At 40.8% G+C, this 27,677-nt stretch overlaps 1 protein-coding gene across 1 annotated transcript in view; it reads right to left on the reverse strand.

Annotated features, from left to right (window-relative positions):
- The window catches only part of oprl1 (opiate receptor-like 1), a 79,290-nt gene extending 52,120 nt beyond the window's left edge, over positions 1 to 27,170 (reverse strand). Inside the window, exons 1-2 of the mRNA XM_071477491.1 lie at positions 25,287 to 27,170; positions 18,429 to 18,675 (exon numbers count right to left, since the gene is read on the reverse strand). Coding sequence (XP_071333592.1) covers positions 18,429 to 18,637 — 209 coding nt within the window. The 5' untranslated portion in view covers positions 18,638 to 18,675; positions 25,287 to 27,170. The remainder of the gene's footprint in view (positions 1 to 18,428; positions 18,676 to 25,286) is intronic.
- Positions 27,171 to 27,677: the final 507 nt, after the last annotated feature.

A 27,677-nucleotide genomic window follows, 5' to 3' on the forward strand; every position in this document is an offset into this window, starting at 1 on the left:
AACCTTACTGTTGTGAGTATCTCAGCTCAGTCACCATCCTGTTATCTTTCTCGGCCATAGAAGAGACTTTAAATTTATTGGATGAGATAACATGAACAGGAATAGAATAGAACAATTTAATAATAATAATAATTAGAATTACCACCTTGTGGTTGTATGTTTCCAATGCTCACAGACTATGTTTTGTGAGGTCACCATGACCTTGACCTTTGACCTTTGTTGCCAGGCATAAAAATTAAATAATAATACTTGATATCATTTATATGATACGCTGTCAAGGTAATGGTATTACATCTGACAACAAAAATGAGAATATTTTAAAATTTGTACAAAATAAGTTAAAAAAGTGTAGTGATGCAATATCCAGTGTAATACACTATGATATGTATTATTAAATGAAAATCTTAGAGATTTGAGATCCTTCCAATTCGCCTTCACATTACATTCTCTTATCTTCTCTTTTATGAAAAACCAAAAAAAAAGCCTGCTGTCAGAGATCTGAATATGAGAAGACAAAGTGTGAAATCCAAGAACATCAAGTTGGCAAGTTGACGAATGTCTCCAAGTTATCGGAGCACCAGAGAAGCGTCTTCACAGTTGGAGATGGACTGGGTGCACTTTGCATGAAGAACAGTACTAGTCATTGTTTCTAGCTCTTTCAGTTGTATCTCAGGGAAGTCACCATCTGGTGCATCCTTAACCAACAAATAAATGTCCTAGATCTTAATGTTTCTTAATGTTCATAAATATATAAACTATGTAATGAAGTTCAAATGTCAACACAGATTTAGAGAAAGTCCTTGTTTTGTCCTACACACAGAGTCCTCCTGTATGGATACATAAAGTTCATATAGCACTCATTAGCTGCAAAAGAAAAGATGGAAGAGAGAACAAATGAGAGGAGAGAGAGAAATGCAGAGATGGGAAATGAAGATGACGATGAAGATCAAAGCATAAAAATGCATAATGAGGAGTCGAGAAACAAAAAGAAAGAAAGGCTTCCCCTGCTTCCCTTCACTCTCCTCTACCCTCCATCTGATCAGGTCTTAACACAGAGAGAAAAAAGCCAAGTGCACAATACCCAACATGAGAGAAAACAGTATGAATTATGTGATAGTATATTCATGTTTTTGTATATAAGCACAATATGTGTAACTTTTATATATGTTGTTGTGTTAGAGAGCTGTATTTTTGTAAAGTTCCGAGCATATATTGTTTCGTGTTTTGTCTGTAGCCTCATTCTGTCTCAGATTTGCACAGAGAAAACCAAATAAATGTGTTTAGACTGAATAAAAGGCAGACCGAGTGTCTAAATGTTTAAAGCACTGCAGCTAAGCAAAAGTTTGTGCTAGAAAGATTAACATCTGAAAACTATTTATGGCAACTCTTTTGATTATCTTCAGATACAGATAGCCCGTTTATGCCTTTATTCTCAAATATAGCTTTACAAAGGCAGTTCTCTATACTCAAAATAAAAATTTAGATCAGTCAGACTTTAATAAAAGATTTTATATTTAACCAGAGCCATTGCAAACACCCTTCAATTAAATATTATGAAGAATTTTTAATAATGTTTTAACTGAGCACACATGTGCTTAAATGGCAAAGTCATACAGAGCTCCAACAATCAGACGGTCCAACAAGCAACAACCTGACCAACTCTGACACCCCCAAAAAATGCCTAATAAATGTATTTTTTCAAAATAAAACTGTACATTTTAGAATGGCCTTTTATTGTGACCAGCCCAAGGCGCACCTGTGCAGCGATCATGCTGAGTAATCGTCATGATAATGCCACACCTGTCAGGTGGATGGATGATCTTAATAAAGGAGAAAAGCTCACTAACACATTAGAGAGGAAAAGACACCTTTTGTTTTTATAGAAAAAGATAGATCTTTTAGTTCAACTCATTAAAAAATGGGAACAAAAGCAAAAATGTTGCATTCATATTTCTGTTCATTAAAGAAATATCGCACACAAAAGAACAGTGTTACAAATTAAATCTGCCAACTCACAACAAGTTGAAGTCTCATTGATTCACTTGTCACCATTTTATCATGGAAAACGTACAGAAAAGACAAGATAATGTGTATTCATCTTGGACCATGAGCCTCAACATATGAGAAATACCATCCTCGACATGTGGTTGAGGCTCAGAATCTTTTTGTTAAGATTTTAATTTATTCATTTGACAAGCTGCTGTCAATGAGGTCAATATTGAACCTTAGAGCTCAACTTGAATCATTCTCATCTTAGATTCTCAAAGTCTCATTCATTCAGTGTCGTTCTGCTGGAGGGATGAACACCATTCATATTCCTCGTCTTCATGATGGTGGGAGACAACACTGACACGTCTTAAAATCTCCCACAGGTGTTCATTTGAGTTGCGAGCTGGTGACTGATGATCGTCATCATTTTCAAATCATTCAATGACCCCTTGTGTGGCTGGAGGCATCTGTACACCTTCTGTTTCTTCATTCGGTTTTTCTCCTTTTAATTGACACCTGTCTGTACATATCTGTGACCTTCAAACTCCTAGGATTTGCAGAGAAGTCTTTCAGATATTTATAACTTTTGGTATTAATGTGGTAAAACTACATCCTGCAGTTTCAGCAGCACACAGAACCATGTTGGACTAAACTTTAACAAGATGTGACACTTGTTATGGAACCGAGTAAAAGAGAAAATCCTGGTGTAAAATTTGACCTCTTATTGGCTGTGTGGAACCACTTAAATAAAATCCACTGCCGAAAAAAATGGTTTGTTAAAATCCACTTCAACACAGATTTAGATAATGACCCCAGTATGATTACATTACACTGTTAAACCAGCCAGAGACAGAGAGCAACATATGGTGAGAGAGGAGAGGCAGAGAGAGAGAGCTGGGAATAGAATCAAGTAAGAAAAAGCAAATGAGATTTTGCCAGTTTTGGCAAATCATCCTATTTTTTTTTTTTTTTTTTTTAACGAAAGATGTGTTGGAGAGAGCAGGGAGAGGGAAAGGACATATAGTAATGTAATTATAAGAACAAACTATATAAAGTGAACGGTTTGGACCATTTATGCCAATGACTTTGCTTTCAAGTCAATCAGTTTGCTTGATTTTAGACGATATGTCCACAATCAAACTGGAATATCACGGGCAAGCAGAACAGAAGCCAAAGGAGAAAGGAGTCAAAACAGGAAAAACGAGATGAACACAGATACTGAATACTGTTACTGTACCTGGCTTCTCACTCATGTCAGAGTGATGGTTTAATCCTCATTAAAGGAGCTATATGTAAGTTTTTGCCATTGCTGCAAAGCTAATGTTAGCATTGACAGCTGTTTGCATTGACACTATTCTAAAAGAAATGTTACGAGTTCAGCATCAAGAGCAATGGAAAGCAACGGTAATGTTAACTCTTAATTTGTTTCTTTTTTTTTTCTACTGAAGTTAGTTTGTCTGGTAAATACAACAATGGCTGAAGCTCTTGGAAAATTACAATCACCACCACCTGCTCCTGGCCAAAAAAAACAAAAACATGTTCAATGGGAGAGAAAAGTGCCTCAGTCAGTGAAATGACCTTAAAAACCCAGCAGGTCCCCCAGAGGTACTCACACATCACCAGGAAGAGGAAAGACACCTACATCTGAGCAGAGTTTTACACCAAACCATCCAGAAGATATTTGGCAGACTATCACTTTAACGTTAACGTTTTCTTAATGACAGCACAGATGCTGACAGATTGTCTCTCACCTTCATTACTCATTAGGTGGTGTTTTGTTTGGTCAAAGTCAGTCTCACTTTGGAATCTTTAATCATCTGGTGACAGTCAAGGATATAAGGGGCAGCCATTAAGTGTCTGCTGCTTTCAGGAGAATACAGATAGAAGTTTGACAAAAATGACCCATGGGACACAGAGTTTATTATTCCTCAGTTTCTCTGTCTAATGGCACCAGGAAGAGCATCTGACACATGAATGAGTAGAGTCATGTGTCTCATGTTTAATCACATCATCGCCCTCCAGAAAACTTCTGAGGAAATGCCTCCTGACGTTTCCCTTGAGGGGAACAGACTTCAGCCTCAGGCTGACTTCACACCACGCAGGAGAGAAACAGTAGGAGCATGAGTGACGGAACATAATCGGTCTCTATAAAAAGTTTAACGTTGAGGACAGTTGAACGAGCAGTGTTGTGGTCTGTGCGCGCCTCCGGAGTGGGACTGCAGGCAAATTGTGTGAGGCCTTAAATGTCTGCAGAGACTCCCTCCAAACAACAACCAAAAACACTGCGGATCACCAACAGGTGAAAAACAAAATGGGTTGTTTCATTTCTACCATGAAAGGTTGTTATTTCCCCTGACAGCTTCTGACAGGGAGGGAGTCATATGCTGCCCTCACTTTTCAAAACCCTATTTGTGTCCACTTCACTTTTATAGATAAGAGATGATTTTCTTACTAAGATCTCCCTGAACATTGTATTCACACTCCAGATGAGAGAAGAATGAAGCTGATTAAAATGTTGATGCTATTACCATGTGTTTGTTTTCGCTGGACATTTTATTTTTCCTGGGTTTTGCATTTCAAGCAACATATCAAAACTCATCATTCAAAGACAATGCAGTAAAGTAGTGAAGATGGAAATACAACATTATCATAATGAAGTTTCAGGTGTCCATCAAGCAAACTAAACTTTTAGTGCATTGCTTTGAAAACACTGAGGGTAAAATTTTTGTTTTGTTCTTTTGTTGGAAAGTACGATATATTGATTTAAATGTATATGAATGCAGAATAAATATAAAGGGTATAAACTTTTGTGATAACTATTTTGATGGAGAGTAAGAGCTAAACTATACATCAAGTTAATGTTGATGAAACAAAGCTTTATACATCTTTTTTCTTAACTGTGTTTTGTCTGCTTTCTTTTGCAACCAGTCCTCCAACCTGAACAACCATACAGGTAGTTTTTTAATAATATCGCCCCGACAGCAACGGGCGTACCGGAACATGGTTGTCATAGTTATAATAATAAACGCGCAGACTGAACCGAGAGCAGTGTACCTTACCTAATGGTCATGTCTTGGGCACAGGTTGGTTTGGGCACAACTTGGTTAGGTTCAGGAAAAGATGGTGATATGAGTTAAAATAAGCACTTCTCCAATATTAGACGGCATCTTTGTCGTCATGGTTGCAATAATAATCACAAAATGTAACTATGGGTCACAATAACCTGCTGTACATACTACCCATGGTGCTTGGTTTTTACAGTCAGTCTTGTCTTTTGTTCCAGCACACTGAGAAAAACAGGATCAGCTATATTATTTGTTTCAAACTACCACATGAACAAAAAGATCCAGTACATACACTGACGTGAGGCGAGCACCTTTAACAGTGACCAACCAAGCCAGTGGATCCAGAAAATAAGACTGAATCATGAAATCCATGTGAGAGCAGCTTACTGCCTTCACATATGTCTCTATTACATCTTCCTAAATAGACTGCAGTAAACTAACTCTCCAGGGTGCTTAGTCATGCTGCAGTAGTATCCGAAGCATCTGTGAAATACAAGAAAGACAATAAAAGACGGAGCCATTGTCCTTCTCAAAACAATGTTGCCAGTCTCCTAAAAGCACGCTGCGATCAACTCACCCAGACTCTTTTGACTGAGTGAGTGAAGCTTTCACACCTGCTCTTTCACATGTCACCTTGAGACTGCAAAATATTGTAACACAACACGACCTTGCAGTTTTCAGAGCTAAACATCGAGAGCTTTGAGAAAAGATTGTGCATTTTCACTTTTTCCCCTGAACCTTTTCAAAAGCCCCAAGGCCTTAATGTCACGTTGTGGTTGCAAAAAGCCTCTGATACCACATTCAGTTAGTGAAGAGGACGACTATCAGGTATCACTTTTATAAGAGCTGAGTTGGTGAGCTTGAGTTCTTTCTGAAACAACACCGGAAAGGATGTGCCATTGAGTACTATAGTATGCCTATTTATTTCAATAGACTTCTCTGATCGATAAATGATTCCTGTATTACTTTAACACCTTCTGTTACAGTATACTTACCTCTTCAGTGAAGAGGTTCGCCCCATTTCTGACTCCTTTTCAGGTTTTTAAATGTTTCAAAGTGTCTACTTCACCTATGATCATATGAATGTTGCAAAAGCAAATTTCTGGAAAATTGTAGTAAACCCCTCTATAATTGTTACAACCTATTAAAATATAATTCATAATCAGATTGAGCTGCCTAACAGTTGCCACGATCAGCTAACTTTGGGATTTTTAGGATGATTAAAGGAGCCATTTGTAGGCTATTGCTACATAGCCAACATTAGCATTAATAGCTGTTTACTTACCAGTCAACAAGAAATGTTGCGAGTTCAGCATCAAACTTCACTCCTTTACCCATGAAGAGTTGTCTGCAGTAGTGGAAAGCAACGCCAATGTCAACTCTTGTCTTGCTTCTATTTCTATCACTAATTTCCTCTACTGAAGCTAGCACGCTAACCAGCGAGCCATGTCTCGTCACTTTCCGATACCGAGTCACAGAAGCACCAGGTCTGCCCTGTAGAAGTACTGCTGCTAAGAGGATGCATGATAAACTCTTGTCTTGTAAAAGCAATGATGGCTGAAGCTCTTGGCAAGCAACCATCACCACCACCCACGAGAAACTACATCTTGCAGCAGAGAAGAGTTGCAAACAGCCCCTTTAAGAAATACGGTACACAAGTTTACTAGTTGCTAGTCCTGTAAGCAGACTTACAAAAACCTGTACAGCTGTGTCAACATTGTCAACAAAGATGTTTTTTTCACATATTTTGAATCCCACCTACTGTATAAACTTCAGATTGGTTCCTTTTTTATGATTTCTGATGTGATATATCCATAAATATGCTCAACCACGATAGCAATATCTGAAAATTTAATAAACTAAATTTCTGTCTTGCACGTGTCTAGATAAGAAAATTTATATCAGTTTGATCATTGTGAAATGGTAACAGCGTAGTCTAGCTTAGCATGAACAATGGAGACAGAGAGACACAAATAAAACTAATGAAACTAGGTCTATTGAAAGACACTACTAAGTTGTATGGTGGTAAATGTAGGATACAGCATTTTTGGAGTTTGACCCAAGTGGTGACATAACAAATCACTGGATTACCCCTTTAATCTTCAAATTTGACTTTGGCTAAGACAGAAAACAAGTGTCTTCCGCAAATTGATCCTTAAAAAAAGTTTCAGTTTTATTCAGGCTTATAATATAAGCTGTGGCATATGTTTTTCATTTTACACAATCCTTCACAATATCAGTAAAGCGTAAAAGTGTAGGTCAGTAATACACCATATTGTTCCACACTTTGAAAATGAATAACAAAAGAGAGGCAATGGGAGAAAGGCAGAAAGTAAGCAAGACAGAGAGTGGAGCTACAGGAAGGACATAAAGAGCATGTCCTGAAAATATGCAAATGAGAGGGTGCATCTGTGTCATAGAGGCAGAGAAGTCATGTGACAACCAGCTATAATTGGTGTCTGTTACACACACAGATACCCACGCACATGCAGACACCCTCTGTTCTCAGTACGAGAGATTCATTTGCAGTGCAGAGTAAATGGGCTCATAATTCACCGTGGTCATTAGGAAGGAGGAAGACACAGTCATTACCCTGTGGCACACACACACACACACACATACACACACACACACACACACACACACACACACAGACTGACTAGCACACAACAACAGGTACAACCAGAAACACCACACACCACCACCAGCACCACAAGCTACAAACAAACAAGAGGAAACAGTCATTTCCCCGTTTCGGTTTTGATAAGATCATTATATTAACTGCTGTGTTGAAAGCTTTTTCATGCTAATAAATTATTTTCAGCTCAGTTCCACTCAGTGTGAAGAAACAGATGAAAACACACACACACACACACACACACACACACACACACTCATACAAACACACACATCATCATCAATCCATCTGCAAAGTATCCAGGTCACAGGGTCTAGGACTCTCTTCTCTGCTGGTTCACTCTCGGTCAGGGATCCACAATGAGATGACCCCAACAGCACGACAGCGGCTCCCTTTCTTTTTTTGTATGTCTCTCTCTCTAAAACACTTTTGCTCCCTCACCAGCCGGCCTTTCAACCGCTCACCAGCAGTTACCATCAAGGTGTAATAGAGACGTGAAGCCCCACTTCTTCAGCTAAATGGTAGCAGAGAACACAGCAGCCTTTGTCGGTCTACTGTTTACCACTGAGCCTTGTATGGTGAACAGGTGACTACTATGACTCAGACTGTGGGATGGCCTGCAGCTCAGCTGATAGGTGATACAAAAAATTATTTGGATATTAAAGAGGCAATGGTATGTTATGATGGTAACTGATCCATACTCCTTCACCAGCGTTGCACATATGAGAAAGCACTGTTGTGTATGTGAAACCTGTTGTATAAATGCGTTTGAGGCTCCACAGGGAGCTGTGCAAAATTTGATTAATGTCCTCAAGTGATGTCACTGGAGTCAGCATCAGCTGAATCTAATAAAAAGGTTGAAAATGAGAGAAACCTGAGGGTGTGGAGTTACATCAATGTTATACTTTCCACATCTGCAAGTACACAAAGGTGTTGGTAGGTGTAGGGACAAGGCTAAGCTAGCTCCCCCCCTTGCTTTCAGGTGTGATGCTAAGCTAAGCTAACCACACCCAGAGTTCAGCTTTGCACTTAAACCGCAGCGATGAGACTGATGTCAGACTTCTGCTTAACACATGTGCACACACACTGGTTGGTGGATCAGTCATCAGTTTGTGCCTTGATGCATTATTCCCCAAATTTTGTCAAAATCATGCAGCTGCAGATAAATGTGTGCGATGGATGAAGGAACAGACTAATGAATAAACAGATTTCATCAGGAGGATGATAATGGCTGTCAATGAATTTAGATTACACACACACACACACACACACACACACCCTCTCACACACACACATACACATGCATTCTGATTAGTAAAATGAACTATAGAGGAGATGATAAATGAGAGGACATCAGATAATGTGGCTTTGGATACTCCCCCCTCTTTTTCTCTCTGCCCTTTATTTGTCTCTCCTTCTCTCTGTGCCTCTTTCTGTTTTCTCTAAAAAAAAAAAATAAAAAAAAACTCAGAATAACACCCCTGAGTTCAACCTACACCTGCGTACATACAAACACACACACACACTCAGAGTTGATTTCTCTTCAGAATAAATAAGCAAGAAGAACTGTCCATCAGCTCAGAGACCGGCTACAGCCTGTTTACCAGCAGAGATCCAGATAACTGGGCAACTCTCAGCATCTGAGAGTCCGGTCACAACCTAATTAGAGGCTCCAAAACCGCAACTCAAATGGCAGATCTGCTGCACAGCAGATGGTCAAAGCTGACACAAACTGAAACAAACAGACCCGACGCCTTGGAATTAAAATTGCGGTTTCATGTTTCAGGGAACAAAGGTGGAGATCATGTTTAATGGCTTTTTTTCCCACCATAGAGCACAGAAAAACACAGGCATTACTTAACCAAACAATATATCAACATAAATTAATATTTAATGTTTTTATATACATTTTATAAAAATAAGCAAAGAAAAGAAGAAATAGTGTCTTCCCTTCCTTTCCCTCACTATAGTTTCCTAACACAGTTTATGTGTGCAGGGAACACACAGAAAATAAACACTTCCTTCATGTCAGATTCATACTTTCTAATACATTTTTCCATCTGGGGTTTCAAAAAAAAAAAAACAGCAGGATCCAGCTTTTGTTTTGATCACTGAGCCAATCAGTGTGCAGCACTCAGCTGGCTCAGGTGTGTCTGCGCTGCCCCCCAGAGACAGTAAAGATTTCCTTGACAGCTCTCCTCTCAATCTGTTGCCCTTCTCTGTGAAGTCCCTGCTTCATCCCTCCTCTTTCCCTTCTCCTGCATCCTTTCCTCACTCCTTAACCATTGCTTTGCCAGAGTGGAGATCCTGGCCAAGTCAGATCAAGGAGCTTTTTCTGTTGTGGCTTGTTTTCTTGTCTTACATCTCGGTTTGTTCATATGAAGGTGCTTTTACATGACGCAGTAATGGCACATATGAAACACGTCCCTTTAAGACGCCCAGTGTCCCACTGATATGAATTCTGTCATCACTCCCACTAAATTAAAGCTCTCAGAAAAATGTAGAAAACATCTTCATGTGTCATTTTTTTTGAACAGCTGGAGAGGCCGCACTCAAAAATCAGGCATTCAGTGCGCTGTCATCGTCGGACACTTTTACTTGTCACTTTTAATTGCATGAGATCCACGTCAAAACACTCCTCCAGAGCTGTGCTTTAGAGGCAACCTCATATTTTAACACTAGATAACACAAAATTAAACAGGCATATGTTTGAAAAGTGCTGTCAATGTCTATGTCAAAGTGGAAAGCCGTTTTTAACAACTTGAAGTGCGTGGTTTTACATTGAAAAGCAGACACACAAAGTGGTTCAGAAATATATACAAACAGTGTTTTTGGACAATTCTGCAAACTTCATTATTTCATTCAATGATGGTTAGAAATGGATCTAAACTGTGAGGAGCAGAATTATAGTATGTGGATGTAACTATACAGAAAAATGGGATAATTTAAAGGTTTATGCTATGGCTACAGAACTTCAGCATTTATTCTAAGAAATCCTGTTTCCCAGCAGCCATTGCGCTGGAGAGGAAGTAGGCTAGAGGACCAGAGACTGCTTCCACACTGTGCCACAGGTAACTAAATAATCTGCCCGTAATTTTTTTAATTTCAGTTCTGTTTATTTAACTGATTAATTGTTTAGCTTATAAAATAATCAATGAAATATCAAGAGAAAGTAAATGCAATAGTTTTACAAATACCTCCCAGGTGATACTATATATAAATGTCCTGTTTTGTTTTAGGACTGAAACCCCCGTATTTTCAGTTTACAGTGAAATAAGGCAAAAAAAAATCATCAGATCCTCTGAGAAGATGGAACCAGAGAATCTTTTGGCATTTTTTCATTATTTTTGAAAAACAACTTAAACATTTAATCAATTATCAAAATAGTTCCTGGTTCATTTTCTGTGGAGCAACTTATCAGTTAGTTGAATAGTTGTTTAAGCTGCACTTCAGACCTTTAAACTCTATGATTGGATGTTTCTCAGTGAAATTCTCCCTGGCTGACTTGGTTGCATATCTATTGACTTAATCAAATAACTAGACATTTGCAACCTGGACAGTTTCATCATCATTTTACTGACCTTGGTGTCTCTTGGTTTGTTGAGCTAAAACGCTTGTCTGGACAGAGATCATTTTAATTTTAAAACGCCATTTTAAAACAAAAACGTAGGATCCTGGATGTGGCCTTAGTTTTGAACATGGAGGCAAGTTTGTTCTCTCACTCTGTTCTTACCAGCAGGAAACAGCTTCATCTGAGATGTGGAAGATTCACATGATGCTTCCTCAAGCCTGTTTGTTCCCAATGGTTTATTATTTTTATTCATTTATTTTTATCTTTTTGCTTTAAGGAACTTGTTACTTTGATGCCTCAGAGGAGATGCTGAGGGATGATTATGTCCTAAAATGTACAGTGTAGATTAGTCTGTTGTTATGGAAACAGAAATCCTTTTCCTTTACAAAAATCCCTCTAGGCACCACTTTTTCCCTCACAAAAAAAAACTGAACAGCGCTGCCATCCTCTCCTCTCTCTCTGCCGGCTGCTTGGTGCTGATTTCAGCGTGATGCTTCTCCCTCCCTGTGGCCCACCTTCTTGCTTTTGTAGCCTGTAGCACTCAGCAGATGCTCACAGGAATCCCTGCTCGTGGCTCTTGTTGTTGCTGTGAGCTGACAACACGCCTGCACTGCGGTGCTCTGCTGCCCAGAGTTAAAACTCTTTCCCTCCGCTCTCTTCTGACAGCGCTGAGAACTGAGAACACACCGAGCTCGCAGCGCTGTCAGGAAAAGTGCTAATAAAGCACATGTGGGAAAAAAAAGAGAAGGTTCCCGTCAGACACACAACCTCAATTAAAGCTGCTTGATGGCGTTTGCAGTGCGCCTTTTAACGGATATGCTTTCTGTTTACGAGGAGGCGGCGGATGGACAGCCACTGTGTGCCACTGCTGCTTTCCATCTGTCCTTAACTCTGGCATTTTCATGATAATTAACTGCTGCTTCATCAAGAACAAAATTTGAACAAAACTTTTTTGCAAAGGTTTCTTTGCAAATAAAGTCATTCAAATCCACAAGTTGCAGTTTCATTCTCTCCTTTAAGACACAACAGAGTTCAGACGACAGCATTTTCATGCCTCTGCCTCTAAATGACCAAGTGATCTCACCCACTGGACAAATCCCGGAGTTCCCGTGTCCTCGTCTCTTTCTGCTGCTGGTTCACAACGCAGGCCTCTGTCTCTCTCCACCTCACCTCCATCTGATGCAGCCATGAGTTTGACATTTTACAGTAATGACACAACAAGCGTGCGTTTGTGTTGAATGCCACATCTTTCCATCTGGCTCAAAGAGTGACTACATGGACTTAGCAGTGACTGAGCTACAGCAGCTCTCACACAGAGAATAATCATCAGCATCATCATCAGAGTCACGATCGTAAACAATAAGTATGACTCTCCACATCATCTGTCTTTATTATCTGCACTGATTCAGTCAGTTTTAACTTCAGTTTGTCATGTAACCAATGTCCACAGTGTGTGAAAAAAAAATACACAAGTCTTCAAGAATTTGTCATAATTATTCTCACAAACTGGACACAGATACAGAATGATCATGTGCATATCTGATATTTTGGATGCTGAGCTATTTGGTGGCAGGATCCTGTTCTATGATCATTGTTTGGATAAAGACTGAGTGAGCATCTTACACCCACTGCTCTGTCATTTTCTGAAGATTTAAAAATAAATAAATTAATAAAAATGGCAGCTGAGCGATACCCAAGCACTCTGAAGGATGGAATAGTGTCAGTGTAGCTGGACCATCCTGCATCAGGTTCAAGGTGTCTCTGGAATGTGGCCTCAGATTTAACACTGTCAGACTCACAATGGACAGTTACATTTAGAGCCTTTTACATGCAACCTGCATTACCCATGATGCAACTCAACTTGAGGAAAGAGCAACAGAGGTTTGGTAAGCTCACTTCTTTTTTCTTTTTTTTTTTTTTTACATGTGCAATGGCGCTCAGACTGGTAATCAGACTTTAATATGTAACAGTCTGTGAAGTTCCCCTTTAATGTCTGAGCATGTAATCTACACAGAAGGGAAGTATAATGGTTCACATTATAGTTCTATTATGAAGAAATGCTCAAGGGGAGGTACACTTGCATGATCAGTGGGTCTCTCCCTATCAGAGGACCTCTGATTGACCCTCCTCATCTTCACCATGCAGGTCAAATGAAGATTTTATGACTTCAGTAACCGACAAATATGGTGACGATAAACAGCGTTCAACCCAAACAGCTGTGAGTGATGTCACAGATGCTGCTGCAACATTTTCTACTGTCTCTGCGCAGAAGACAACTGGTGCAGTTTTACAGTTTTGCCTTTTATGTTCAACACAGTAGTAGTAAAGTATGTGTGTGTGTGTCTGTGTGTGTGTAGGTTAAATGTCACCACTTCCCATCTTCTACTAAAGAACGCCTCAGACTTTTCTGAGCTGTGAGTATTTCTTAAAAACTGCATCAAAATGTCACATCTGGTGCAGAGTTGGAACAGTCTTCATTTACATTTTTCTTTTTTCTTATTTTCATTCTCTCTCCGCAGCCTCTCGTCATGAATAAGTGAGTTGATCAGGCGGCCCACGAGGCATTTGGATCCTGAACCTGCTACGTCTCGCTTGGATAAAATATAACTCTATCCCAGGTAATTACACACAATCCATCATCCTAATACCAGCTCAAGCTGAATCACATTGGGCCACATTCTTTAAGGCTTTGGGATAATTGGACATCTTTAAATTCAAAGCACTCAGCTGATGCTGTGACCTACACTCAGTCTGAGATTATTCTTTACAGCTTTCCAGCTCTTTAAGGAGTCTCGAACAACCAGTGTCATTTACTTGTGCAGTGATAGCGCACATGCATATCTTGTATGGTGGTGTAAAAACACACACTCTGATTTAAGATTTGATTTTACAGCTATGATCTGAATTCAGATTTTCAGATTCCTCAACAGTACACAATCTTTGTTGTCATGGTTACAATAATAAGAATGTGATTAACTTTGTGGAATGGTCACGGATAATAGAAACAACATAAACTGCTACTTTCACATGGGAATCGAACACGACTCTCCTGGGTCATATTCATCCATCCACCCCAACGACTTTGTCGCTCTATAAACTATGTCATCGCATTTTTCCTTTTGCTCCTGTCATAATTACTCCGACCATTAGATGTCGCCTAGCAACAAAACATCACTTTGGGTCACAATAACCTGCTGCACAGAGGACCTGTTTTTACAGGACAGTCTCCTTGTTCCCTGTATTATTTGCATGCTACATTTACCACAATTCAAAATCCCAGTAAACACTGGCTGAGGGCTGTGTGATGTAGCGGCCTCTGTAACAGGACATGAGGAGAAGGTGATGAGGAGTTTTGTAGGTTGCATCTCTAACTTGCCACAAACTATGTTTGTGTGATGTGTGTAAAAAGTCTAAAAGTGTACTCATGTACAAAAAGTCCTACTTGAAGTGACTTACATTTATAAAAAAATTTAATTAAACACCTGCACACCTCACTCCTCTACCTACCATAAGATCTTTCATTTTGCTCAGTTGACCTCCTGATTACCCACTTGTGGGCATTCAAACATGTAACATGTTATCCCATTCTCTGGCTTCTTTTCATTATGCTTGTTGTAAGACTCAGTAAACCTCTGGAGCTGTGTGAATAAAAGACGATCAGAAAAACTCACCGTGGAGCCTTTTGCCTGGAGATTAAGGGCTAACGAGAGCGCAGACCTGCACTCTGCTCTGCCTCATTTGGTGATGGCAAGTGTTGTGGTCGGCCATCTTGTGCAATCAGCCCTTTCATCCAACCTGACATGGTTAAATGACGGGGGCCGCTGCCTCCTGACACCCTTGATGAGGGCAAGTTGTCGGGGGCGGCCATCTTTACTGAGGACAACGGCTGAGAGCTGGCATTGCTGAGCAAGAGGGCGACAAGGCTACAGCAGTGATTCAACACCTGTGTGTGTGTCTGTGTGCATGTTTCATGCGTGTGTGTGTGTGTGTGTGTGTGTGTGTGTGTGTGTGTGTCTATGACTCATCTCTACACAACTACATGATGCATGTCAGAGTGAGAATAAGTGTAACAAGGATTGTAATTATCTATAAAAGAGGCAGTGGGGGGTAACACACACACACACACACACACACACAGCACAAGCTAAAATTTCCAACATGTCATCATTCCCTTTCCACTTCATGTCTCCAGTGCAGCATCATCAACATAAGCTCCTGTCTAACTTGAACATTTAATAATGTTACAGGAAACTGTGCAGAGGACTCTGAGTAAAGTTTAATAAGTTTCATATCAGTATTCTTAGTTCTGTGCAACCACATGTCTCAGGACTATGAATAATTATTACGGTAACACACATCTGGAGTGAAACTGTCACTGCAAACTACTTTTAATGGCATTTCTGCAGAAACTTTCACTGACTCAAATCACCCATCTAGTGCTTTGCAGTATTTCATATCAAACTTCCGATCATGCAGGAGGAAGCAAATGAACAGAATTAATATCATGCTGCTACTTCTTGGCTGTTCAATCTGCTGTGCCATATGGGAATCTGAGAGCAAAATAGAAGTATACTTGATCTCAGAAGAGGTAATTGAAAGGAAAATGTGCAGCTGTGGCTGAACCCACAGTGGGTCAATTAAAATCCTATAAACTGTCTAAGAAAAACAGACTATCTTTATAGAACTTACAAGCTTACAAATCTCACAAGCTCAGTTTTTTTTAGTGTGAAACATCACCTGCTATGTTTCAGAGTGAAAGAAGCTCGGGAGCAACTTTCTAAATCTGGATTTGGATGGGTGAGGAGTTATAGGTTCTGTACGTGACCTTCACTGCCACTAGATGTCGCACTAGACCACCAGCCTCTCAGACAAAGGCTTCCTTGGCCACCCCTTGATGTTCTCAGTCAGTCAGGTGTTACGAAGCACAACTAGCACTGTCATCATGTGCTCCAACACAATGCAAATAGTTAGCCAGCTAGCAATAGCAACATCTGCCATCTGCAACACATTCATATCGGCAACAGCAAGGTAGCAAACGTTTTCATGATACTGTAGCCGGTCAGTAATGAAAACAGATATGCAACATTATTTAGCATCAAGTTACTTAGACATCGAGAAGAAGCCAGTTCCGAGTCAAGCTAGAGCCCTTTAGCAGCTTGTAAAGGTCCATCTCAGTAAAGTCAGACGAGTGCACGAATGTCACTGATGGAGCTGGTAAACACTTGATGGATGGTGGTCTCATTTCTGTCTTTGTTGGAGCCTTTTCAGCTGAAAAAATGGTTTCTACAGTGAACGAAATTCTGGAAGGTCGCCTTTCACCTGTACTGCACTGTTCTATCTCACCTGTGGGCGGTCCCTGTGTGTTTATAAACATGAGGAGGACCAATGATGTAACAGGAGGGAATCAGATGTACTAATGTAAGATGATATTTATTTTTGTTAAGATTTATTTTGTACATTACGTTATTTCGCTCAGGTTTATTGGGAGAATTGAAATAATTGAAGTGATGGTAACGACAGTGCCATCAGTGATGGTTAAGATTGGCGGAGTGACATGATGTAAGGCCATGTTGTAAGGCTGTCAGTGGTCAGTTTTCAGAAGCAAACATTAAAGGTGGATCACCTGATGTCAGTTGGATTCCAGCCCAGAGATTTTGAAACAACACACTCTCCACCACCATCATTTAAACACCAGACTTGGGAAGTATTTGACAAAGAGTGTTGGAGGATTCTGTCACAGCAAGAAGTTTATGGGCTTATTCAGAAACTGATTTTGGAGGACAGTATAGGAAGAAATTTGAGAGCACTTCCCCGAACCACCATGTTTTCTCAGCCTGAAAATCAGGGGCAAGCACGGAGCTGTCAGTCATGTGTTACACGGCCTGCTTGATACAGTCTGACATCTGTCTAGAGCAAACAAACACTCAACTTTAATACAGAGCAAAAGTACTGCAAAGTATCCCGACAATAACAAAGTCAACACACCCACCCACACACACACACACACACACACACACAAACTCATACACAGTCTCCTGGTTTAACGTGACATACATGAGCAGACAGCAGCTGCCCACCAGGCCAACCCATGACTGCACACATACACAAACTCACACAACACCAACACTTGTTTCAATCAAATCCAACGGGGAGTACTGTGTGCACGCACGCACACACACTCAGTGGCACACATGACACACACGACCAGACAGTTAGCTGCCAGGCTCTCTATAAAAATATCTACGCAAGCTGGCATGTGCACACACACACACACACACACACACACACACGTAAACACATGAAGCTGCATGCTGAGAGCAGCCTGAGTGCTTTGAAAGATCACCTTGAGAAGTCGATGTTGGAAAAAATAGTTTGAAGGAGCCTGATGTTCTCTGTTGCTTCACTTTATCATCATTTTTATTACATTCATTTCATGTAGCTGCAGCAACTCATCACTGGTTGCATGTGGGGTTGGATGATAGTTCAAACCTTTTAGAAGCCTGATGACATAAAAAATACTCAATAATCCCCAGAAAAAGGCAAAGATTAGAAAGAAACATCAAAATCTGTTAAGAAGTAATGTTTTTCTTCAGCTTCCCTGTCTGTCCATTCTGAAAGCAGCATGCAGAGAAGCGCTGGTTTAAAAATCTCAAAAATAAAGACAGTTGCACATCAGATGTTTCCAGTGCAAAGATATTCAGGATACAGTGAAAAGATACATACAAAGGCGTGAATTTACCTGATAAATCGCATGAGATCAGGTTGACTTTACATGACAAATGATTTAAATGACTGTCAAGATTAACACTGACTAATTTTCTTTTAATCAGTGAATTGATTTATGGACTAATAATTCAGCATCATCATCGACAGACTGCGCCGGAGGTGACTCAACCTCTGACAGGCACAGTGCAGCTGTAGTGACACTGAGCTGTGACTTGAATACAATATCTCACAGCTGGAAAGATTTAATAACCTTTTTATATGTTTAGGCTGGTTTATTTATAGATGTATTTAAATATTTTGTCATGTCAGTTTGGATCGCTGAGGCAACAGTCGTTATACCATCATCCCTGACTGTAAAGCTTTTGATTTAGAGGAACGGCTGAAAATGCAACATCGCTACACCAGAACTAAAAACTCTACATGTGTTTGTTTGTCTTACCTTATGATGACATACATGACCAGGAAGTTTCCCACCAGGCCGATGACGCAGACGATCATGTACACGACCACGATGGTGACCTTCACCCCCGTCGGCAGTAAGGCATCGGTCTCGTTGTAGGCACCGGTGAAGTTGTTCTGGAAGAGTGAGTCGTTGTAGAGCTGCAGGTGGCCCAGCTCGGCCAACAGGAAGTCGTCAGGGAACTCCATCTCTGGCCAAGAGTGAAGGCAGGGAGGCTCACAGCCACCTGGAAGAAGGAAGTCATAATGTTGTAGTGTGAAACATCAGCACATGTAGTAACAATTAAACCAGGACTCCCTGGAAATGTGAGTGTTGCTATCTGGGCTGAATTTGAACAAATTGAAATGATTGATTCAGTTCTCACATATTCAAGCTGGATTTTTTGAAAAGAAATATAATAAACTACACCAAAACCCCAAGAATCCAGAGATATTATGTGTATATATATATACATATATAGTAGCAACAGCCTTGGTCTGACAAGCAATAATAATGCAAAAATATCCCTAGAATCCATTAAGATACTTGGCCTTCTATTTACAGTCATGTGACTTCTTTCAATGTGACCTCTACACAGTATCCCTTTCATTTTATGCCATTTCATTATACAACTGTGCCAGCCTCAGTTATTTTCTTCATTTGTACTTCTAATTTATACAGTATATTGTTAGTGCAACGGTGCAATTGATGAATTGATGAAGGTCACAGAAAGATAATCCTCACAGTTTAGAGAAACCACCATTAACAGTAGGTGACATGATGCAAACCCTGATCTTCAGTGTGAGAGTCACTCCATTTCCTGCCTCACTGCTCAATGTAAACAAAGCTTGTTTTAAACAGAGGGTAAATAAAGCAGGGGGTAGATGGGAAATATGGAGAGGTGGGAGAGAAGGAGAGAAGAGGACAAGAGGTACAGAAATAAACTGGAGGAGGGAGGGAAGAAAAGCAGGAGGCAGTGAGGAAGGAATTCAGGGTGGAAGAATAGAAAGAAGAGGGGCAAGGAAATGGGGTAAAAGAGGAGAGAAAAAGATGAGTAGATGGGGAGGAGGGGAAGGAACAAAAGAAGTTGAGGGATGGAGGAAATTGGAAGGAAAAGTAGTAAAAAAAAAAAAAGGAGAGAAATTGACAGCATCAAATTTTCTATTAATGCACTGCCACGTGAGGAATATATTACTGCCAAGATGTGTGAGGGAGAGAGAGACTAAGGAAGAGAACGAGGGGGAGGGGGGGGGGGGGGGACATCAATATTTATGATTGTTAATGCAGTGAAAAGAGAAAGAAGAGAAAACAGTACACAAACACACACTTCTAAAGCAGAACACAAAATGAACAAATTCATAAATTTAAAGGAAAAGGTTGTGTTGTTCTATATTTTTCCTATCGTCAACAGCCAAAACTGACAAATGTAAGTCCATCTCTCAGGACATTCTGACTTCCTTATTCTAATCCCAAATATGAATTTCTGATTGTTGAACTTTTTCTCTACTTGGGGGAAACAGTGGCCACGACACACACAAGATCTGTTTGACTTGCTGAACTAATCTAAGATGTGGGCAGTCTGGAACCGGGCTAACACAAATGCTAACACATTTGGCTTATCAGTATTCAGTTTAGCGCCCCGCTTCACTTTGTGGATGATGGGGTTCTGCTGACTTCATTAGGCCGTGACACCCAGTGTCTACTGAAGCAGTGAAGTGTGAAGCAGTGAAGCAACCAGAGTCAGCACGAATGGAGGATTGCTCACTCCAGGTTGGGTGTGAGCTCCTGCCCCAAATGACATGAAGCATCTTGGAGTCTGAAGATGAAGCTTTCCATGTGTTGGTGCATCTACTGATGATGTTTCTTATGGAGGTATTTTGGCATCCACAGAGAGAGGATGCCAGGGCACACCCACAACATGCTGAAGGGATTATGTATATTCCATCTGGCCAGAGTAGGGTAGCTAGGGTACCTCTTTAGCCTCCTGCCACAGGGACCCAGTCCTGGATGAGTGGCAAAAATGGACAGAAGGAGACTTATATACTGTACGTGGGACTGACTCACTGCAGTGCCAGTGTTCATCGTAATAAAAGAACACATCACCCAGTGCAACAGTGTGGCTTATTAATGTGATTTTAAAATTTTCTGGACAACAATGGAGGCCTCTGGCACAGAGGAATAATAAGCTGCATCAAGCTTCGGCTACACAGGCGAGACCCTCTTTCTCTGCAACACCCATTCACGCAAGCTGCAGCAGCAACACGTCAAAATGCTGCCATGAACCAGGCTCCCCTCGCTCCCCCTCTGCCTGATCATGAATATTCATCAAATCAAAACAGCAAAGTAACTCTGCTGCGCTGCTGAATTTCCCCGGGGTTACATCCAGGCTCAAGACACATGGCTCATATATTCCAGTATCTCTCGCTTCCTTCCATCCTCCTTTCCTCACCTCTCCATCCTTATCCGTTTACATCTCCTTTTCCCTCCCCCTCTCTGACATCCAAACTCTCCATTCTGATACTGCCTTTTGTTTTCCAGGTTCAATCTCCTTCGCAGCCGCAGAGTGTGTGCATGTTGCCATGTGTGTTGTGGCTGCCTGAGCGTTGATGAATGAGGTGTTAAACTTAGAGCCTCAAGTGTGTGTCCATGTAAGGCAGCAGTGCCACTCTGGGTGGGCCGCTGTACCACTTCCACTATGTGTGAGAGGACAAAGAAGCACTAATGAAACTAATCTTTTTATTACTGTCAGTGCATGTACCAGCACAATGTGTATGTAGGTAGAGTAAAGCTACAGCAGCTACTTTTTACTCCTCAAATGGTGTTTTTAGTGTCTCTAAGTTGTGAAGTTATGATACCTGAAGTAATTGAAATGATGTCTTAAAATCCTCTGAAAAGTCAGCATGTTTCTTACTAACCAATGCTGCACGCATTGGTTAGTAAGAAACATGGAGGATGCAACAAGAACATGCAACATAATTCATTTGGATCGGATTCATTTCATTACTGTTTCCAACCTCAGATGGCATTTTTCTTATACTAATGAATGAATTTGTCTTCTCTGATTCGTGTGTTGTGTGTTGTTTGTGTCGGCTGCTAGGGAGACAGAGAATGGCAACAAGTGTCTCCAGCTGGACTCAAACTGGGGACATTCAGGACAGCCATCCATGCCCTTTTCTATTTTGTAGTTTGTTTTTTTTGGGGGGGGAGGGGGGGGGGGGGGTGAGGGGGGGTTCTGATGAGTTCTGCAACAGTGAATAACAGTAAGTGAAAAGTGTTTTTCTCTACAGAACATGTAGTGATATAAATGATAAACTGTGATGTCTCTTAGTTGGGTCTGAAGACTACAAGTTTGAAATTTAAAAAAAAATCTGGGTTTGGCTACATTAGCTGCCACAACACATGCAAATTTCAGCCTGAACTATCAGGGGTTGAGTAGCTTTCTATGTAATGTAGGCACCAAGTTCTGACGAGAAAGAAGAATGAATCAAATTAAAAAAGCTGTGTCCTAGCTCAGGGGCTGCATCCTTCAGAGGTTGCATTTGAAGACTGCTGGCATCACAGCCGTGCAACTAGATCCCATTTTGAAGGCTCCTTCAATTGACAATCATATGGCAACAAACAACACCTACGTAAAGCCAGAGGATTACACTTTTAAATCTAAGTATTGCGTTTCAGCTCACTTCAACAGCTAACAGTACAACCACGGGCCTTAAAACCTCAAGTTTTTGTGAAAAAAAGTTGCATGTTGTCAAGGTTGGTAGGATGCCACGCTTTGCGACGCAACAGTAAGGGCAGGCACAGCTTGGGAAGCCAGCAGAAATGCACCCTCGATCAGACCAATGCACTTCAGTTTGGCCTCCACGGTCTCCAACAGCTACAAAGGGTCACTCTTTCATAGACCGTAGCACAGATAAATAATCACATTGAACCACATTCGTTTTATTTTTGCAGATGACCCTGTCTTTTTTCTTTTTTTTGCTGTAGATCCCTGCATTGCCACCCCCACAAGTTTCATTCAAATGTTTTTTTTTTTCATTCAGGGCTAAGGTTGGTCTTAATACAGCCATATACCCTCAGTGAGACTCAACCTGTAGGAATTTTCACAATGAAGTCATTAGGTAAACTCAACAGTAAATATCCACAGAGACGGACTGTGAAGATGGATTGATATTAAAAGTGGACAATGAGTAAGAGATCAGCGAGTTGTAGAACAATCCTTTTGTGCTGGATACCTGCAGGCACAGAGCTCCTCCTCAGAGGAAACCCATAATACAAACAGTTGTTAATAAGTCCAAACAGTTCAGGTAAACAGTGGAAGACGATACATTCTCTGCTTATTTTCAGCCTGTCCACATGGTCACAGTTATCCAAATGGACTGATGCTGACACATGTTGCTATACTGCTTTAACCCTCCGGGTGCTCAGAGTACAGTTCACTTGTCAGTCTCGTAAACAGCAATATTTGGCAAAGACATGGCTGAGACATGTAATGGCTTGGTCTAGAAAGTCTAAAAAAAAGGATTAAAAGACAAAAGAAAAGATCATTGACCTACAAAATGCTCTGGGACAGTCAACTTTGCTCTCCTCCATTTCCCATTTAATATACACAAAAACATTTCCTCCGCTTGCTGAGAGACACACAAGAAAGTGAGAATGTGTAGTCAGTAAAAGATGCCAGGATTATCCAGCAATATCAGCAAATGTTCTGCTCTTAAATTAGGCAGTGGGTTACTTCCCTTTCAAGGTCTGGGACTGCAGGCAGACAAAAGCCTCTACTGAAGATACACATACACCAAGAAAGCACATATTTATAGTCGTGCACTGTACTTTTTATGGACATTTGTTCCCTGACTTTTCTCATGCCACAGATTTCTCCTCCTTCTCTGCACATGTTAATAACACATCTGCCCCATGAGTCACGGTGGCAAACTCCAAAACTGAGCCAGATTTTTCCTCTGCTGACTGTAAGCTGACATTGGGCTGTACGTCTATTGTTTTCAATTACAAGCCCTGATGGAAAGTCTGACCACATGCTGTATGTCACTTCTATCTTTGCTGCTCTTGTTGTTGGGGTCGTTTTCAACCAGCTGTTGTGTTTATGGTCTTTTTTATGTGGGATTAGTTACAAGTCATTAGTCATTACTGGAAACTGTCACATCTCTCACATCACTAACCACAAATATGCTTTCATCTTTAAGAAGCACTAAGACCATTCTGCATGACTGCATTCATCCAGAGAGAGACGACATTACTGGGAACTGTCTGAATAGTTGACCATTCTTCTTCAGAGGCAACGCAGATAATAAGTCTGACAAGAAAGTTTAAATATCTACAGGCTGATGACAACTGAGCAAATCTTATCTGCTGATGAAGTACACGCGGCACTGTTGAAAGCTTCAGAATGAGCAAGTAAGTGGGCTTTAAGTTGGGATCAGTCATTCACATCATTAGTTGGTGAGTAGAGGCTCTGAGCCTCTCCTCTGATTGGCTGACTGTATTCTGAGTGGTCGAAAAAAAAAAAAGATTTCAGGTAAACACTCAGAGAAACCAAATCCTATAAGGTTGGATGGTGGCTCCATGTGGGCGGGGCTTGTGACTGCTTTGTTGTGACATCACAAAGTTACAGAAGTTCTGACAGCTGGTTTTAAGGCTCAGTTTCTGAATACAGGCTGTGTGCATTTCTCTGTGGACTGAGGCTTTGATACTTTCACTGTATTAATATATAAAATAGACCTGCTTTATAATCACAAACACATGGAAATCTCACTTCATACAATATGGGCCCTTTAAGAGTTTGGTATTATACTGTAATGTGATTTAGATGACAACTCACTATAATGCACTGATGAAAACTAAAGTATACAGCCATAATACAGAAGTTTCTCTGTGGCAAAACTATGGAAAAGGCTCAAAACTAATTTAGGCACTAACTCAGGGACTTGTTGATAATTTGAGGAACAATGAGGACAGAATCATGAGTTTAGCAGATGCCCTGAGGACACAATGACACAATGCTTCATTTATATCCCTGGCATGCAAAGTTCAGCTGACACCAAAACACAATGTAATGGGTATGACTTGTCAGACTCCACCTCCTCAGTCATGTCCAATCATTTGTCCACAAATGTTAGCAATATGTTAACTTTGAAATAAACCAGTAAACCAGGTACTCAGATGTTCTCAAAATCTGTAAAAAAAATTTAAAAAATGCTGACTTGTCTGACCTGCATGAGTGCTCACAAATCAGGTCTTAAATGTATTTTATGCAGAGTTTGTCACTAACGTGGCTCCATAAAGATCTGCTGCAAAGTATCTCAGTAGTAGCAGCGGCCACTCACTCACACAAACACACTCTTACAGTGGAGACACCGAACTTCCATCTTTCTTTGCAATGCAACCTGTCACCTAAACGCACCACAACACGAAGCAAGTATAGACGCACTTAAACGCACCACTGCAGACACCTAAAACATGCACGATAAATGCTGCATAAACCACACTGTAAAAAAAAAAATTATATATATATACATATATATATATATATATATATATATATATATATATATATAAACACACACACACACACACACACACACACACACACACACACACAAACAAGTACGCCACGCACGCGCCGCGCCACGCCACGCGCCATCAGTATGTCCACAGTGGGTTGTTGGAGCCGTTCAGCTTCAGCTGCAGCTCAACATAAACGCAGAGACAGACTGCAGACGGGCAGAGGCGCGTCTTCTCACGCAGTGCGCACTGGGGGGGTCCAGGATGCAGATGTATGTATCTATGTGCATGCGCCTCTGTGCGTGTTGTCAGTGTGTTGCAGCAGACTGTGCAACATCCTACCTTCCTGCTGCCAGCAGCCCCACAGCTCCCGCAGAAGTTGTTGTGTTTCTGCTCTGCGTTACTGTGCACTGTCTTGGTCTCCGGCCGCTCTCTCTTTGGGTTTGGGTTTGTTTTCTTTAATTTCGCAGTTTCCTTCCGCTGTCATCACCAAGTAGGAGCCGGTGTCAAAATCCCGAACCTCCGTCCGTCCAGGTTTCCCGGGATGACGAGGGGAGAGAAAAACCCGCTTCACCTCCAGTCAGCATCAGAGAGAGAGAGAGAGAGAGAGAGAGAGAGAGAGAGAGAGAGAGGAGGGGTCTGCAGGGATAAAGATGCAGCCAGACGCTGCGCTTTCTTCCACACTCTCTCTCTCCCTCTCTCTCTCTCTCTCTCAAACCGATCGATGAGGGCTTGCTCAACACCCCACCCCCTCACCTCCACCCCATCTCTCTCTTTCTTTCTTTTTCTTTCTTCTCTTCTCCATCTCCGGCTAGTAATCCATCTTGTATGCGCATTTGGATGTGGAGGGAGCTCTGCTCTGTGTTTATGTGTGTGCGTCCTGAACGTCTTTACATCGTGCTACTGTGTGTGTATACAGGACGTGTAGCTGTTTGACTGTGTTTACACCGTGTCGTCTGGGCTCCACTGAGGGAAGCTGGAGCTAAAACATCTGAGGAGGAACATGAACACATGATGGGAGTTATACTGCCTGTTAGTGTAATCACATTATCTTTCCCATTAACGAGCCACGGTCACATTAGGTTTCTGTCCAATGAAATGTTCCTTCACTCAGGATGAAAAGGTGATGTCATGGTTCTGATGTGGGTTATAGATAAATAGTCCTTTTGAGAAAAGTGATCAAACAGTAAACACAGTGCAAATAATGGGAATTGTTGCTGTGTTTATGGTCTGGTTGTGGGACATAATGACTTCTCTTTGTCCCAATTCAGTGTATGAGTCTTGTGCAAATTCATACATCAAAGCTGAGCAAAAGTGAACTGTTCTGATACAGACACGAAGTCCCACAGACACACAAAACACATGCTTGAATTGGTCAGGGAGGATTCATTTGAAGCAAATGGGAGACAGAATCAATATTTGCATTAACATTTCAAAAGTTAAAAACAAATTCAAAGTGGCATGAATCAAGCAGTCATACTGAAGGTCACCAGAGCAAACAACCTTTGACAGGAGTGTGTAGGAGCTAATGCTTAGAGAGATTCAGATATTTTTGCTTTGTCTCTTGAATAAAATATTGACTGGCAGATGAGGCTGGATGCTGTGATAAGTGGATTTATTTCATATCTTTTGAATAAACATCAAAGATAACAACATTGATCTAAAAAATAAATTGTGTCTAAAGAGCCCGTTTTACCAAATTTGCATCATGACATGATCAGATATGTTAGTTTCCCATGATCCACTGCTCAAAACTGGTGATGGAGTCACTCGGTACATTTACTTAAGTACAACTTTGAGCTACAGGCGGACGACTCTATACTTCATTATACTGGCTCTACACTATATTTCAATGCAGACTGTTGTACTTTTTTCTCCTAATGCATTTATTTGACAGCAAGAGACACTGGTTACTTTGATCCTCCATAAAATGATCAACTAAATGATCAATGCTTTATTATATATTGAATAAATATCTTTAGTTATTTTACCTGCTCAGGTTGGATGTTTAGTCCCGCCTGGACCTACCATCCAACCTTGCAGGATTTGGTTTCTCTGAGTTTTTACCTGAAATCAATCTTTTAGTGGTGCCTAAGTGCTGTAGTGTTGCTATTTTAACGGAAGTAAAGGATCTGAGTTCTTCTCCCAACACTGCTCAAAAGCAAACTACTCGCAACCCACACATATCTGCAAAAACAGAATGACAAATAATTTGTGAAATCTGTGAGATCTACTGTACATGTAAGTGATGCTCACAGTCGCTTAATGAAATGAGCCCAAGGTTTAAAAATACCCACACTTGACAACGAACTCTGACACAGGAACAGTTGAATTAACAGCTCAGAAAAACAAACCAACCACAGCTTGATCACAGAGATCACGAAGAAAAAATTACCACTCAGCTGCTGATAAACAGAAGCAGATGGTTTTGCAGAAGCTGTGCAGCAGTAAGAAAAAGAGAGAAGAACAAAATACTGTTTCTGGCTGCTCAGGGGAAATAATAATCCAAATTAGACCAGTTTCATCTCGTTCCAGCTGCTCGAGTAATGACTTATAGCAGTGATGACCTTCTTCTGAGTCATCTCCCCAACACTGAAATGCACGAATAAGGCAGCAACAATAACGGCACCATCCCTGATCCACATGATGCTCCACACACCAACAAAATTCAGACCTCAGGACTGTAACCTGAAATAAATGGGGGCATAGAAACATTTAATCCGACCACTAAGG

This window comes from Trachinotus anak, unplaced genomic scaffold (assembly GCF_046630095.1).
Source record: "Trachinotus anak isolate AG129_WGS33_773 ecotype Australia unplaced genomic scaffold, CSIRO_AGI_Tana_v1 ptg000004l, whole genome shotgun sequence".
In the NCBI taxonomy this organism is placed as follows: Eukaryota; Metazoa; Chordata; class Actinopteri; order Carangiformes; family Carangidae; genus Trachinotus; species Trachinotus anak.